The sequence below is a fragment of the Poecilia latipinna genome, unplaced genomic scaffold (assembly GCF_001443285.1).
Source record: "Poecilia latipinna isolate Pla-1442-1.1 unplaced genomic scaffold, P_latipinna-1.0 Scaffold2029, whole genome shotgun sequence".
Lineage (NCBI taxonomy): Eukaryota > Metazoa > Chordata > Actinopteri > Cyprinodontiformes > Poeciliidae > Poecilia > Poecilia latipinna.
Genome location: NW_015114645.1, coordinates 101630 through 117295, shown reverse-complemented (window position 1 = coordinate 117295; position 15666 = coordinate 101630). Strand labels below are relative to the sequence as shown.

Genomic DNA, 15666 nt, shown 5'->3' with positions numbered 1-15666 from the left:
AAACCGCTTTGGATTCCTTGGACTAAATAAAGCACTTTACAAATGCAGGCTATTTACCATGTAAAAATAAATAAAGACTGAGCTGCAGTGACTGACGGACAAATGTCCTATCCAAAGGTATGCTCCCAAATCAGATTCTCCTCAGTACCCAGTTCAACCTTGGTCCATTCCTGTCTGCTAGTCGACAAAAGGAGAACGCCTTCTTTTCCGTGTCTCGGTGCAGAGATTGTAAACTTTTGGCACTGAAAGAGGAACTGCAGGGCCACAAACTTGTTGCGTTAAGCATCCAGAGGACATATGGAGAAAGATTGTTAGACTTTTTATCTTTACCCAGACAACAGGTCAGGAGCAAAGCTGACACTGGAAACTATCAAAACATTTGTCCAATAAAGTGTTCCATTTAAAGCTACAGGACATTATGCTGCACCCGTGCATAATAATGAAAGTAAGTACAAAGACAAATGCTTATAAAATTACAGATATTTTAAATGCATCAGCCCCTCCTCCCCCCCACACAATTAAAGCCATTATTAAACTAACTTTGGCCAAGCTTCATCAAATATACATAGCTCTAAGAGAAAGAAGAAGCTGTAAGACATTTTGATGTATAACTGTAATGAAATAAATATTATGCAGACTTAGTTTTAAGGGCCACAACTGAGAGTGGTATTTTATTAACAAATCACAGTGAGAAGTCTGATCTACATCCACCCCTATGGTTTCTCTCCAAGTATTAAATCCTAATTATCTGCAAATGTGACAATATTTTCAGTTTCAGTCAGACCGAGTTTCACTCCAGGGTCGCAAATCAGGTTTATCTGTCAAGCAAGCCGACATTATTTCAATGTGCAGCATTCAACTGCAGAATACCTACTGAGAGAACATCTTGTGATTCATGAAACATGTTATCAGTTTATTGGCCTTATAATTTCATTCATAAAGTCATGCAGTACCTCACATGTTAAAAAATAACTTTCTTACTGTCCTGTACGACACTTGCTTCTGGGTTTGAGAAGGAAGCTTCTCATTTGATCAAGTTTGGATTTATGTCCTTTTTATTTGCTGATGCTAAACTAATAATCATCATTCTGCTTATGAATTTCACTAAGTCGATGTGTTTTTGCTCCTTCTATCAAATTGTCACATTTCTTGTTCAGAACAATTGTTTGTTAATTGAAAAGTCAGCCATAACTGTATTTCTTTGGCAGTGGAGCTTTCTCTGACTTGTTTCACAGGCCTCTGTAGATATTAAAGCTGTGCGTATAGAAGAACTGAAATTATTCCTCCAGTGAAGAAAAAGTGCATCAGTCAATAGTTTCTGGAATGATGAATTGACTTGGCAGTGTATTACAATCAGTAAACGAGAGCATTTAATCTGACACTGTGACTGTGCTGCCTAGAAAATTGTAGGCTTAAATTGTACAGGCTTAAGGCAATGCCAGAAGTATGAATTACTTTCTGAAATTAAAAACAAATAGAATGGTACATTAAAATATTTTAATATTCCCCAAGAGGGAAATTAAAATGCTGCTGTATTATAAATCTTATATAAAAATGAAATATAATTTACAACCTATTATACAAGCAGTTAAGGAGGGGTCACCTTTCCCGGCACTAGGTGTAGCTGCATTTAGGTTTATTCCAGTGCAGAAAATATCTCCTCTGCACTCCCTTTCTGCAGCAAAGCAGAAACTCGCTTCATTTTAAAATAACAATTTGTTCAGGCAAATCCCACCCCACATTTCAAAAGATTTTGTGTTTACCGAAAAGTCAATGAACTAATAACAGGAGTTTTACTGTGTTTAACATAACTGCATAATCAGACAGATATCTGTATAGAGGTTTTTGTGTATAGGAGGAGAAACTCCAGTGGCTCAGGGCCTCCTGAAGATGAGCCTGAGAGGAGAGCTTCTGAGAACGTTCGGAGAGCAGTCCACTGCCCATTCTTGAATTGTTACAAAATCCAGGTTACTCTTGTCTGAAATGTCTGAACTACCAATTTAGATAAGGACGAACCAGCACTCATAACATATGACGGCTACAGCCTTCAGAAGAAGTGGATTTTTTCCCAGAGGATTTTTTGCAGTGGGAGTCCAGGATGAAGAGGATGCATTCATGATCTATCTAGTCCCTATACAGCTGAAGCAAGAGCCGCGTTTGCTTTCCTCCACCTGAGCTGCCCTTTGTTCTCTTGCTGTTTGTGTTGTTCATGATCAGGATCGCAAGGTGAAGTCGTAGAGAGGGGGTGTGTGGCTCAGAGATCTCAGGTTCTCATCTTTACTGTTTGTTTGCAAATGATATGGGCCTTTGCAGGCGTCTTCAAATCACAACCTTTAGCATACACCGAGGCACTCCGCAGTTGAGAGTGAAAGGGCTGGAATGAGAGTAATGCCCTCCAAGTCCGATGCTGCCGTGGTTCCGAGTTGGAAAGTGTGGAATAGGAGCCAGTGTTTCCCTTTGGAGTAAAAGTTGTAGTAAATTATTGATGGAAGGATGGCGCAGGAAATGAAAAGACAGTTTGGGGCTCTGTTGCCTTAATGGAGACATTTTTCCAGTATGTAATGTATGGTATCAGGGCTCAGCCTATACATCGATACATGGAGGTGGTTTGGACATCTGATCAGGATGCCTTCTGGATGACTCTGGAGGATCTTGCTTGCACTTTTTTTTATGTTGTTTTATACCCACTGTCTTTTAGATTAAACATGTTCAAGAAGCTTACCTCTGCCCTAATGTCTAAATGGAACGACACAGATGCCGTATGTTTGATTTGTAATAGTTTTTAATCCTTATTAACTTTGCTACGTTGATCACAACATTTCCCCCGGAATACTTTTGTAAATGAATTTGACTTCCCTCCTGCAGGTGGCAGTAATGCACCTTTCAGTTGGTTTGCAAACCTCCAGTTACACGCACCACGAAGGAGAGGAACAAAGCCTGCACATTTCAACTGCGTAGGAGCATCTTGTGAAGTGTGTGAGATTGCTTTAGGAAAATCTCAGCATGGCAGACATTGCAACTACTGATGAGGAGCCAAAGCAAGAAGAAACTACCGCATCGGTCCTCTCCGAGACGGATGAGACATCCCAGGAAACACCCAACGGCGTGAAAACGTGAGTAACAATGGTGCTGTGCTCCTCCCTTCAGGAGTTGCTAACCATATGAGCTAAAATGGAGGCTTTGGGTGCTAACTATTGTTAGCCTAAAAGTAACCAACTACTACTGCTGTAAAAAAAAAAAAAAAAAAACTATACTTTCGACTGTATGGTGGATATTATATTTACACACCATCTTAAGTCAGAAGAGTTGCCTTACAGATTTTAAGAACGTGGTGCTAATGTAAAACGCATAGCAATGGGCAAGCTATGCTAATTATTAGTTCGCTTGAGCTAACAAGGGTTAGCGAACACTTAAAATTCCATGCTTCGAAACAAATCTTGTTGTATAATAAACTTATATCAGGCTCATAGATAAAAATGTGTTGGTAGAAAGCACGCAGCTGCAGAGCTGCATTAACTCGGAAGTGTGTTTTCTGTGGCCTTCAGGTAGCGAAGATTAGCTTCCCAGTGATGATGAGCTAACATATTAGATTGTCAAAAACCCATAGCCTTAATCAAATCGCTCCGAAAACGTATATCTTGCCAGATCTATTAAAGTTCAATAAGTCTTTTTCAAACATTAATACATTTGTTCTATATTATTAACGTTAAGATATACATTTTTCACAGATTTAGACGTAATCTAATTCCTATTGTACTATATTTGGTAATGTAGAATTGCTTACATAATATCAGCATATGTAATTAAGCAAAAAAAACAAATATGTTTCTACCTCTGTGGGAAAGTTGACTGTTAATATGAATTGGGACTTAATATGACATTATAATGATGACTAAATTCATTGGTGTGGAATTGGCAGAACAGCAGTGATAAAAAATATATCAGGTATGTTGTAATTGTCTCACCTATACTGTATTAAGCAAAAGTGCTATTAAAACGGACTGACATTAAAGTGAAAGATAATAAAAAATGCAATTACTTATACTTGTATTATTGCATAATGTGATTGCAAGACTACAGTATGTCTGTCAATGGGTTATTCTTTAATGTTTGGCTCTTGTCGCTTCTTAGGGACAGCGAAGAAAGCAAGCAAAGCAAGGAAAAGCATGATGGGAAAGAGAAATCGTCCACCAGCAAAAGAGGAAATCGCTATCATCCCTACAAGGAGAAACACGGAGGGGAGAAGAAGAGTGCTCATAGGAATCGCGTGTTCATCAGCAACATACCTTATGACATGAAGTGGCAGGCAATCAAAGATCTCATGCGTGATAAAGGTAATGTCCCCAGGGATGGGGATGGTGTCTTCCCTTCTGTCATCTGATCTGACTAGAAGTTCTTGACCTTCTGATTACCAGATGGGCCGTCCTCCTTCTAGTCGTTTAGTTTGTAGTTTCTCTGGTAGTTCTTATAGCAAAAAAAAAAAAAAAGAAGAAATATAATAGTGTGATTTTTAGGTTATTGGTGTTCTAGTAAAATTCAGTTTGGGCTGATATGTGATAAAAAGGAGATGAAATTGGTTTCATTTTCTCGTGTGTTTTTTTTTTTTTTTTTTTTTTTTTTGGGGATTGTCAGCTCCAAAGTGAATCTCCAAACCAGTCTTAGAATTGATTGTTGAATGTTTATTTACGTTTTGTTTTTTTTGTATGTGCTGCAAGGCAAATCTTGATTGTGAATCAAAAATATTGTAATGTTTTCACTTTTAACCTAGGGGGGATTCAAGAAGCCATTTTTGAGCTTAAACGACAGCATTAAACACTCTCACTGCCATGAATGGAATCTGTTGCTAAACTGATCATGTTGAAGTGTTTTGAATTTCCCAGGTTGATTGTAGCTGTGTTTCTCTCTGGCCTTGGCCTTTGGGTGTCTCAGTCACTGCCCAGAAAGGCATGGTGTTGTCTGGTGGGATGTTGGTCTGGGCTGACTGTTGATCATTAATGGGACATCTCCATCCGTAGCGGCATTGCCAAGGCCAGCGGCGACTTGAAGACTTGGTGACTTAAATTACTTTTGTTCTTTTGGTATTTTTTCCTTTGTATGTCTCATGTAGTTGGTGAGGTTACATACGTGGAGCTCTTTAAGGATGCTGAAGGAAAGTCAAGGGTAAGTGATGTGGCCAACTTGCTGCACGAGGTTTTAAATGCCCTCAGCAGGCTCTCATTAATCATGTGCTCTTTTAGGTTCTGATCCTTTGGCTCTACTGAACTGGAGATACTGTATGTTGTCTTTAGAGCCTAATAGACGGATAAAGATAGATTTTTCACTTAAATGGGAGATGTCCTGTAGACTTTTGGAAAACGTAGCGCAAAGAACTCTGCCGAGTCAATTTTTGCATTTGTTGTTGTCATTTCAATTGGTTTAAAAGTTTGATTGTTTTTGGCCATTTTTCCAAACTGGAATGTGGGTTGTGGGATTTTTACCTGATTGGTTGAGCCTCATGTCAAAGAATCTTTATTTTTCACAATATGGCACAGTTTTCTCTTCAGTGGAGCGAAACTGTTTTGAACATTTTCTTTCTTTCTTTCTCAGTGTTTTTATATTAATTTGCTCACCTGCATTTCAGAAAGTAATTGTATACTAATGTAAGTTTCCTTAGTTGCTATAATAATTTTTTCGTTAATGTAATTGTGTTGCAGAGTAAAGGCTTTAATTGATAGTAATATGCTGTGCATATGAATGCCTTTTTAAATGAATTTGAACCAAAATGTCTTGTTTACTATTAAAACTCTACTGCATATTATCACAGATGAGCTCAGTATTTATAAAATGATGCTTTTAATGTTTTCAACAAACACAACCAAAAACCTCCAGCTCAAACCTCCAGCTCAAACCAATCTACATAGTTTGACAGTACATCTCTGAATGTTGTTGAAACCATGTTGATGCGTACACTACATATATTTTGTTCCATTTGACTTTAAACATGATATTAAATGTATTTTGTTTACTCCTTGGGTGCCACCTGGATTCTCCTGCTGCTTTCTGATCAGGGTTGTGGGTAAGAATCTACTTTATATTTCCAGACTTATCTTTAATTTTTTTATTTTCCCTTTAAAAAAAAACAAAAACAAATGTTTCCTGTTGTCTGCTTATAACAGTGTGGTAGAGTTCAAAGATGAAGAATATGTTAAAAAAGCCGTGTCAGCTATGAATAAGCATGACTTGAGTGGAAGACCGCTCAACATCAAAGAGGTGAGCGTAAATTATTTTCTGTCTAAACATTTTATTTGTGATGGGTTTTAACCAAATGTTTTCATGGTTTACTTTTAGTAGCGTCTTAATTTAAGGGGAAATAATTGTGAGCTGATTTAATTGTCTCCGGCCATAACAGATTTCAAGTTTGAAGTTAAGTTTGCAATGTGGGTGTAACGATACATAAAGCTATAGTGGTGCACAAGAACAAAATATAGAAAAATTTAAAGATTGTAAATGTTTAATCATGTAGAGTATTTAAATCTAGAAATGATAGCTGCATAAGTTAATATTTTATGCATAATTCTAAGATTCTATTAATGTCAGAAGCTTATTAAAGTCTTTCCTCTTTTTTTTCTTTTAAGGACCAGGTTTCAAACACAAATATAAATAAACTACCAGAGTTGCTATGGCTAAAACTTTTGTTTGTGTTTATAAAAACAGAGTCTGATTCCATCAGTTTAGCCTTTTTGTAGCTGCAGTGGAATCTGCAGCGAAATATGGATCATGTTGATGTTGTATAAACTGATCTCCACATGACGGATTGCTCTTCAGACCACTTTGTCGATGTCCTCATAGAAAATTGCTGCAGTTTCCAAATTTCTTTTCCCTGAGTGACGATCTCCATCCTTCAACAGCGAGGTTATCAAGTTACATCCAGTGTAATAAAAGGCTGCATGTAAAATTTTGAATGATTTTTTTCAGCTTTATTTTGTCACCCTTAGTCTACATAACGAAACATATTTATAATTATAATTGATTTATTTAGTTTTTGCCAAGTGACATTAAGTTTAAACTTGAAGCCTTTAGTTGTAGATTATGCTTTCATTTGTTTGTTTTTGTCTTGAAACATGTTTTGTATTTAAGGACTACGACGGTGAACACGCCCGGCGTGCTCTGCAGCGCATGGGAGGAGGTCAGCATGGGGGTCGTGGGCAGGACATGGTGCCTGGTGGGATGAACATTCCTCCTTCGATTGCCAACAACCCCAACATCCCGCCAGAGGTCATCCACGCGCTGCAGGCCGGCAGACTGGGGAACACCGTGTTTGTGGCTAACGTAAGATCAGAACCACGGGCCTTTGCTCCCTTCCAAGTAAAACAAAGGTTTAGTTTAAGGTACATTTGTGCTTGTGTTCTGCAGCTGGACTTCAAAGTGGGCTGGAAGAAGTTGAAGGAGGTGTTCAGCATGGCAGGTGTGGTGAAGCGAGCTGACGTAAAGGAGGACAAAGACGGGAAGAGTCGTGGAATGGGAACGGTTACTTTTGATCAGCCTCTGGAAGCTGTGCAGGCCATATGTATCCTTTAAAACCTAAATATTATTTTAAAAAAAGAAACACAACCTTCAAATATCTCATTTTACTTTTGTCCTTAACTATTGTCTCAGCCATGTTCAACGGCCAGATGCTCTTTGAAAGGCAGATGCACGTTAAAATTGTATGTCGAATTTAAATCTTATTTGAAATTATTGCCTCTAAACTCTGGCAGAGATCATAAACAATTTAACATTTTGTATATGAACTTGTAGGATGAAAAGTCTCTTCCTCCTGATGATTTCCTTCCAGTAGAAAAAGCACCACAGTTGCCACGTGAGTGAGTCTTTTGCTCTGTTTTTACTTCACAAAATTCTAATGTAGATGTTGAAAATATTAGAGAGGTTGGTAAACGGAAAGCACCATTGCAGGACATTTTCATTGTGATCTTTGAAGTGCAAAACATCATGAAAGGGGTGGATGATTTTAAATTTCAACCTTTTTTCATGGGATTTTTTTTTCTTTTTCTTTTTTTGATGTTTCAGGGGGCCTGGGTGGCATCGGCATGGGTCTGGGGCCGGGAGGGCAGCCCATAAATGCAAACCGCCTTAGTGGTGGAGGAGGAATGGGCTCCATGGGACCTGGAGGTCAGTCAAACACATGTTTTAGTTCCTTCATACTGTGACAATGCTGCTGTTCCTATTTACAAACTACCTTAAAGAAGGTTTTTATAAATGCGTAGGTTTTTGTGCATCGCTTTGATGTAGCCTCACTGAGACGTTCTTCTGCCACAGGTATGGATTCAGGTTACGGAGGAATGAGCAGGCTTGGAGGTAAGATTTTGTTTATAGGGTTTAGTTTAGTTGTCCCTGTTAACGACTAAACTGATCCCACTTAATGCTCTTTTTAACAGGAATAAGTGGGAGTGGAGGCTACGGCGGCATGGACAGCATGGGCAGCATGGGGGGCTTTGGAGGCAGGGACATGGCGCCAGTTGGCAGAATGGGAGGTAAGAGGGCATTTTCACTCAAAATGCACACAGATTAGGGTCAGTTCAGTCACATACAGATACAAGCCACTTCAGGCTGAGGGAAGGTTTTAACATGTGGGGATCTGTATCGATCAGGAATGGGCGGACTGGATCGGGACTTTGACATGCCCATGAGCCGAGGATTTGCGGATTCCTTTGGAGGAATGGGTAAGAGTGAAATTCATCCGTCGATTTCATATTCATTTATTAATTTATTTGTCTCATGACGTCTTTGAATTTTTCATCACACCTAACTTATTGTGTAAATTACCTGTTAAATGAATTAAATATGGACCAATGTACCTTCTCTCCTTTAGGTGGTAGTTTTGGAGGAGGCATGGGACACATGGGAAGTGGCTTAGGTACAGTAAGAACTCAAACCAGTTATTTTGAATGTTTCACAACTCTCTATCTAAATTCATATTAATATAAAGCACAATCCTGTACAGTAGAATCCGAAACAACCTGTTGGGTCATGTATAACTTGAAATAAATATATTTATGAAAGTCATTTAAGCATTATGCCATGTTAAACTCTTGACTTTTTAGCTTTAGTGTGGTTCATGGCCACGTTTTCATTGCAAATTGCAAAACAATCCAATTTGTCTGACAGTTTCCATCCCTCTGCATTTTTATTCATGTTTTATTATGTTTCAAACTAAAGTATCCTTTTAGCTTCAGTGGGGTCTGGTTATTTCAAATAGAATAAAAAGCTTTTTGGTCACTTCCCAATGATATTTAGTGCTAAAATCCCAGTCATATAAATCATAAAGATGGTGCACTGCTGGAATCCATTTCCTTGGTAAAGCATTCATGCTCCTGTATAACAGGTGGTGGAATGGGCAGCATGTCCATGGACAGAATGGGCCCCAGCTTCGACCGTGTAGGCATGTCGGGAATGGACATGAACCGTGGCTTTGGAGGCTACGGAGGTGGCGGACACATGGGTGGAGGCATGTCGGACAGGGGCTCAGGGTCCAAAGGTGGCTGCCAGATATTTGTGCGAAATGTAAGTGTGGCCAAAAGCTGCTAAAGTCTCATTTAGTGAATATTAGTAATGAAACTTTCAGCCAAATGATTCTTTTATTTTTTACCACTTTATTAATGTTCGTAGCACTTATATGTTTGAGGTGTACTGATCAGGGAGTCTGATTTTTCAGTATTTGACCTTCCTGTCCCGAGCTGATCAATTGAAAATGAGCTAATCTTAATCTCTGTTTGAAAGCATTGGTGCATCTCTACTTTCTGTTCTTTGCTATATGCTGATTGATAAATCTGTGTTGCAGCTGTCCTATGACCTGACGTGGCAAAAGCTGAAAGACAAGTTCAGTCACTGTGGTATGAATTAAATTTATGGTTTGATGCTTTGACATTTCAATGCGATTAACCGAAGAACTAACTAGTCTTCTATTCAGCCTTAACATAAACCATTTTTAATTGATGCTAGTTGCGTCATTCGGTCATTGCTGATTCTTGTTTCCTGCAGGTCAGGTGCTGTTTGCAGAAATCAAAATGGAAAATGGGAGGTCAAAGGGTTGCGGGACGGTGAAATTTGATTCTCCAGAGACCGCAGAGAAGGCCTGCAGGATGATGAACGGAACCAAGATCAACGGCCGGGAGGTGGACGTCCGCATTGATCGCAACGCTTAGAGATTTTGTAGAAACCCCCTCGTAACTCACTTTACACTTTCAGACACCCGTACCAATCATTGTTTTGTTTTAAAAACACTATGACTTCATGTTTCCCTGATTTCATTTGTTTTGTTGGTATACGACATAGCTGTTTTACCTTTGTTTTATAAACCGAGTTATGATTTGTCAGTTTATTTGAATAAATAAACTTTTTAATTTTTAAACTGTGTGCTTGGAAACTTCTTCAACTTGTAAGCTGGACCTAAGATTTTCGTCTTTTGAGTGTCATTTCTCAACGCCCTTGTGTGTCAGTTTCAAATTAGTAATGACATTTATCAGGACACTAGTAGATGTAAAGTTTTGTACATTTGAGGAAGTGGGGGGGGATAAATTCCCATTGTTTTAATCATTGCTTGATGATTTTTACTTTTAGTCATAAACATGAATGACTGTGTCAGAGTTTAGGATGTTTATAACAGGATGAATGGAAATTTTTTACTATTTATGGCTTGTCCTCCCTGGTGATAAAACCTTATCAGGCTGCATTTCTGACTCGACACAAGAAGCTGATACTTCTTAGGATGTTCAGTTTATTTTTGGACATGTTTATTTGAACTTTTGTTAAAATCTTGCATAGTAAAGATCTAAAGAGGTAACCAATCATGCATCCGCTTGTGTGGTAGTTTTGTAACTGGTGGCTTTGCTCTTTGACATTTGTTGATCTCGACAGCTTAACATTTTTGGTGGGTGCTGGGGGCCGTTGGCCTCAGAAAATGTCTTCAGTCCTAAAAAGGTCAGGCCTCAGTCACTGCACAGCCGTATGGGATTATTCCCAATAATCCCCATCTCGTATAAAATGGACAGAGTAGCAAAGAGGATGTAGCAAATAAGACTGACAATTCCCAACTTCCAGTCCAGCCTCCATCCGTTGATGTGCACCGCTACAAAAAGGAAGACGATGGAGAGAAGTAGCGTGGCTGAAATGAAGATCAGGCCAGTGCTGTTGACCTCTACTGGGGTGTTGGTGTCCACAAAGGCAGTCTTGATAAACCAAGGCAGGCCCAGGCACAGCATGTCAAAAACATTGGAGCCCACGATGTTGGACATGGCCATGTCAGCTTTCCCTGAAAAGCAGAAAATGTGGTTGGATGCTGTTCTGGTTCCGCTCCCATTGGCTCGGTTTTTCTTGGACAGTATTACCTTCTCTAGCCACCATCACACTGGCAACTGTGTCTGGTATACTGGTTCCAGCAGCGAGTAAAGTGAGTCCCATCACTGTGTCGGGTATGTCAAGGGTTTCACCTGTGAAAAGAACTCAGATTACATCTCCACCAACAAAAGCAGGCTTTGAAGGAGTTACCATAAATCTTATTGAATCTCTTCCAGGGCATGATATCTAAAAGAACATTCATCCATGTAATCAGTCTTCATAGTTTGCTGTCTCTATAATCTGAAGAAATCAGTTTTGCAGTTCATTCGTTTTAAAAAAACGTACATAATTATTGTCCGTGCTCTTTTGTCTTAAGTGTGTTCTTATCTGATGGGATACTAATCTCATTATGCTTCAGGAGACCTATGGCTCTCAAATGGCATCTGTCCTAATGTCTTGGTTCAGCTTTGCAGTTCACATTCCTATTGTACATAAAGACTGAATCTGTTCATGAAACACTTGCCGGGTATTGTGTGTACGTTCGGCACTCACATGACTTTCTTTAATCAGGGTCGTAATCCTTCTATGACTGGTTTGGCTCACACCCCACTGGAGCTACACTGTAGTAACCCTCATTCTCTGGGACAATGGCATCTCAGGAATTAACCAGCAGACCCACATGTGACTCTGCAAAGTAGACGTTTTTCTCACAAGTCTCAAACACTTGTGATCCACTATGGTTTGCTACAGAACCTGCTGGTTCAAGCCTTCCTTATACTGAAAACACACAACTATGGAGTACAGAATGATAATGGGTTGTGAATTTGGGTAGTCTAATTTTACATTTTGAGAAATGCTTTACACAACACTGAAATGAAGTGAGGACCTTCCAAAATTGTATTGAGGTCACCTTAAAACGGGCAACTTACCTACAACTGTGACCATCCAGACCAGCACGTATGTGAAAGCAGAGATCCAGACTGCTGACATGAAGAAGGTTATCATGAACCATTGTTTCCAGAAGCGTCTCCTGCAGTCGGGGATGGTGATGAAGAGCAGAATGATGACAGGCAGAGACAGAACCCACAAGATCCTTTTCACGTCACTCTCCGGTACAGCAAAGACGCTTCTTTGCTCTGTTGGGATGAAGATTGACAATAAGATCTGAGACACGGGATTAGAGCTGCAGTCAAAGACATCGTGCTGAGAAGGCCTTGTATTTTGTACCTTCAGTAATCTCATTGAGACCATGTAGGCTGAGCGACAGGTGAGAGTACCCCGAGTCGTCTTGAAAGATGCCGCTGTCTGTTCTGGAGCGACCACGGACTCGCAGGCTGGTATCGTTCCAGCCCATCAGGGGCTGCGTCTCACGCTTCTCAGCAGAACCTGAACCCAGACAGGTGCAGCACGGGCTCAGCTTCCTCAGGACAAACTCGCTGATGCGGAGGTCAAAGCACAGAACCACGATGTAGACCCCGTAGACCAGCAGTAGACAGGCTGCCTCGTACCTGTCAGCAGAATGGACGCAAACATTCAGTACCGGCTGAAGAAAAATCCCTTGATGATGCGTTTCATGGAGAGCCTCACATCTTTTAGTTGGGTTTCTTCTTGTTTAAGGGAAACTTTCCCCTCACGTTTCGCAACATGAATGGCCAGTGTGAGGGACTGCCTCAAAGCCAGTGACTATCCACTGTCCCTACATGCTCATCTAGGAAAAGTGAATACTGCAAGTCAATGACTCGATGCAATCTGCTGGGGTTTCTTGGACAAAACACTCTTTTTTTTTTAAAGGTTTTATTGGCTCTAGTGGCCTTTATTTGATAGTTAGTTGACAGGAAGGTGGGTCATGAGAGAAGGGGGAAGACATGTGACAAAGGTCACCAGGCCAGGAATCAAACCTGCGACAGCCACATCAAGTACTAAGGCCTCCATATGTGGACTGTGCTTAACCCCTGCGCCACCACAGCACACCCAACAAAATGCTTTTTAAACCAGTTTGAATGATAAACTGAATAATAAATAAACTTGATTGATGAGTAGGTTCAATTGGAGTGTACTTTACTTTGCCTTGAATGTGTCTGCATGTGTTTGGACTGCATTGGCTTTTCATTTAGCTACACGTTCCTTGGGATGATGTTGAGAATTGGTGCTATATAAATTGAATTGATTTGACATATGAATGGATCTCTGTGGGAGGCTCTCCTCAGAAAAACCCAAACATTCATCTGTCTTGTGCTGCTGTAGTTATTCACAACTTGAGCCCAATGCACCCTGGTCCTGCCATCCGTAAACTACATGTCACTAAAGAAGAAAACAATCTACTAATTTAAAAAGCTAGTTTATGAATATTTTCAGGTAAGAATTTAATTTTGGGGCACTGGGATTTGCATAAACCAGATTGAACTGGTACAACTCCATATCACAACAGGAAAAGCAAGGTCCACCTTTATATTGTTTCCAGGACCTTTGAGCCCAATAACTCATGGTTTATTTCAAAGAAAGGACATGCAGTGCCATAAAAAAAACACGATTTTCACCTCTCATATGTTTCTAAAGTTCATACTATTTTGGCACTCCTAAGTGTTTCAAATCATCAAACTAATTTGAATTTGATAAATACAAAACCCTTTTTCAAATAATATGAAATGAAAAGCTATCCAAACCAATCTGGACAGGTTGGTAAAGAGAGAGGTTGCCACTCTTGCCCCCTGTTCCACATCCAGTATGGCTGCCGCACATATAAAACAAAGTGAAGGGTGCAGGTATGAACTATTTATCAGCACTACTGAGGGTCTGCAGTGACACATATATCATCTACATACAGGAAAATGTTCTTTTAGTTTTTGAATCCATAAAGTAGAGAGAAACAGATAATAGCACATTTCACCAAAACAACTTTGGTGTGACAACGTTTCCCAGATCGGAGGCAAACTTATGCCGAAAGTCGAGAAAACTATGGCAGCATCTAACTATGCATGTTTTGTGTCCAAAAGTTATTGTTTTATATTTTATCTGCAGTTATTGCTAGATTATATAAGGAATGATACATACCTTTTGATCTTTTACTACACGTTTGTAGTTATATTGTCATGTTGATTGCTTTATTTTTGGACTGACATTCTGTAAGCTGGTTTACAATCAAAGTAATACAAGAAGGGTAGTAAGAAGACTGTTCATTTGTTTTGTGATCTATTTTCACATTCTCTGGGTCACGGGTTTGCAATAAATATCTGTATTTGTCTTTTATAACCAACCAAGGTGCTGAGTCACTGCATATAAATCAAAAACAAAAACTCACCAGAACACTTTGTTATCGGAAATGATCCCAATAACAGCGGCAACACTGATTCCGTATGCCAGGCAGTCTCTGAACAGGGGCCAGCAGGTGAGTCGTCCTGCCTGATAAGGGAATCAAAAATAAATGGCTTATATTTTATACAAAGCAACATAGCCAGACTATCTCTGACCTAGTAAAAACTCATACACAAGGAGGTGATAAGGGGGTAATCTCTACCGGGATCTTTTGGGTTTGTTGTTAAAATGTACCATAGAGGCCAAAAGTCCACAGGCTGCACAGATTCCGAGTAGATTGTACACGGCAGATCCCACAATGGTGCTGATTCCAATGTCTCCCTTGGTCACAAACACCCCTAATAAAAGAAGCACACAACAAAGTTTGATGTTGGATCCAGGAGCAATGAGGAAGTACTTCTAAAAAATAATGAAAAAGACAAAGAGCATGCAAGGTTACCAGGTCACACCAGACCAGGTCAGGGGACATATATCCAAACTACATAGAGTGTAGTGTGCATACAAATAATGTTGTCCCTATGCATGATTACCAAGAAAAGCTGTGACCAGTTCAGGTGCAGAACTCCCTGCTGCCATGAACGTGGCTCCTGCCACATCCTGAGAAAGTCCCAGACCTGAGAGAGACCCGAGAAATAAAAAAAATATTAAGCTATTGGTCTGAAAAAAAATATCTAGCAAGAAAGTTAAGGTGTAGATTTCTACTATAATCCATTTAGTTAAGTAGGAATATTGAATATTTATCTGCAATGCCGGCCCAAAACACTGAAATTAAGCAGGGCGCCACAGAGATTGCTTTCGTGTCACATATATTTGAGAAATAAGACCACTTTTAAGCTTGATGACTTTTGTGTAGCAGATTTTAAATACTCTGAAGTATTTTAAATTATATATATATATATATATATATATATATATATATATATATATATATGTATATATATATATATATATATATATATATATATATATATATATATATATATATATATATATATATATATATATATATATATATATATCGATATCGCTATAGATACATCC

At 39.3% G+C, this 15666-nt stretch overlaps 2 protein-coding genes across 2 annotated transcripts in view; one reads left to right on the top strand and one right to left on the bottom strand.

Moving 5' to 3' along the window:
* Positions 1–2893: 2893 nt before the first annotated feature.
* LOC106935821 (myelin expression factor 2-like) lies at positions 2894–10384 on the top strand. The gene is made up of 17 exons (XM_015016515.1): positions 2894–3113; positions 4132–4334; positions 5108–5160; positions 6048–6055; positions 6156–6249; positions 7117–7308; positions 7393–7546; positions 7636–7685; positions 7777–7837; positions 8047–8148; positions 8296–8334; positions 8415–8510; positions 8628–8699; positions 8849–8893; positions 9362–9540; positions 9818–9869; positions 10018–10384. The coding sequence occupies exons 1-17, from the start codon at positions 3004–3006 to the stop codon at positions 10179–10181; spliced, it is 1674 nt and encodes a 557-aa protein (XP_014872001.1). The 5' UTR covers positions 2894–3003; the 3' UTR covers positions 10182–10384.
* A 270-nt stretch (positions 10385–10654) lies between these two features.
* slc24a5 (solute carrier family 24 member 5) overlaps positions 10655–15666 on the bottom strand; it is an 11288-nt gene continuing 6276 nt past the window's right edge. The window contains exons 3-9 of the mRNA XM_015016516.1: positions 15156–15239; positions 14860–14963; positions 14612–14712; positions 12541–12821; positions 12243–12449; positions 11364–11465; positions 10655–11287 (exon numbers count right to left, since the gene is read on the bottom strand). Of these exons, the coding sequence (XP_014872002.1) occupies positions 10965–11287; positions 11364–11465; positions 12243–12449; positions 12541–12821; positions 14612–14712; positions 14860–14963; positions 15156–15239 (1202 nt within the window). The 3' untranslated portion in view covers positions 10655–10964. The remainder of the gene's footprint in view (positions 11288–11363; positions 11466–12242; positions 12450–12540; positions 12822–14611; positions 14713–14859; positions 14964–15155; positions 15240–15666) is intronic.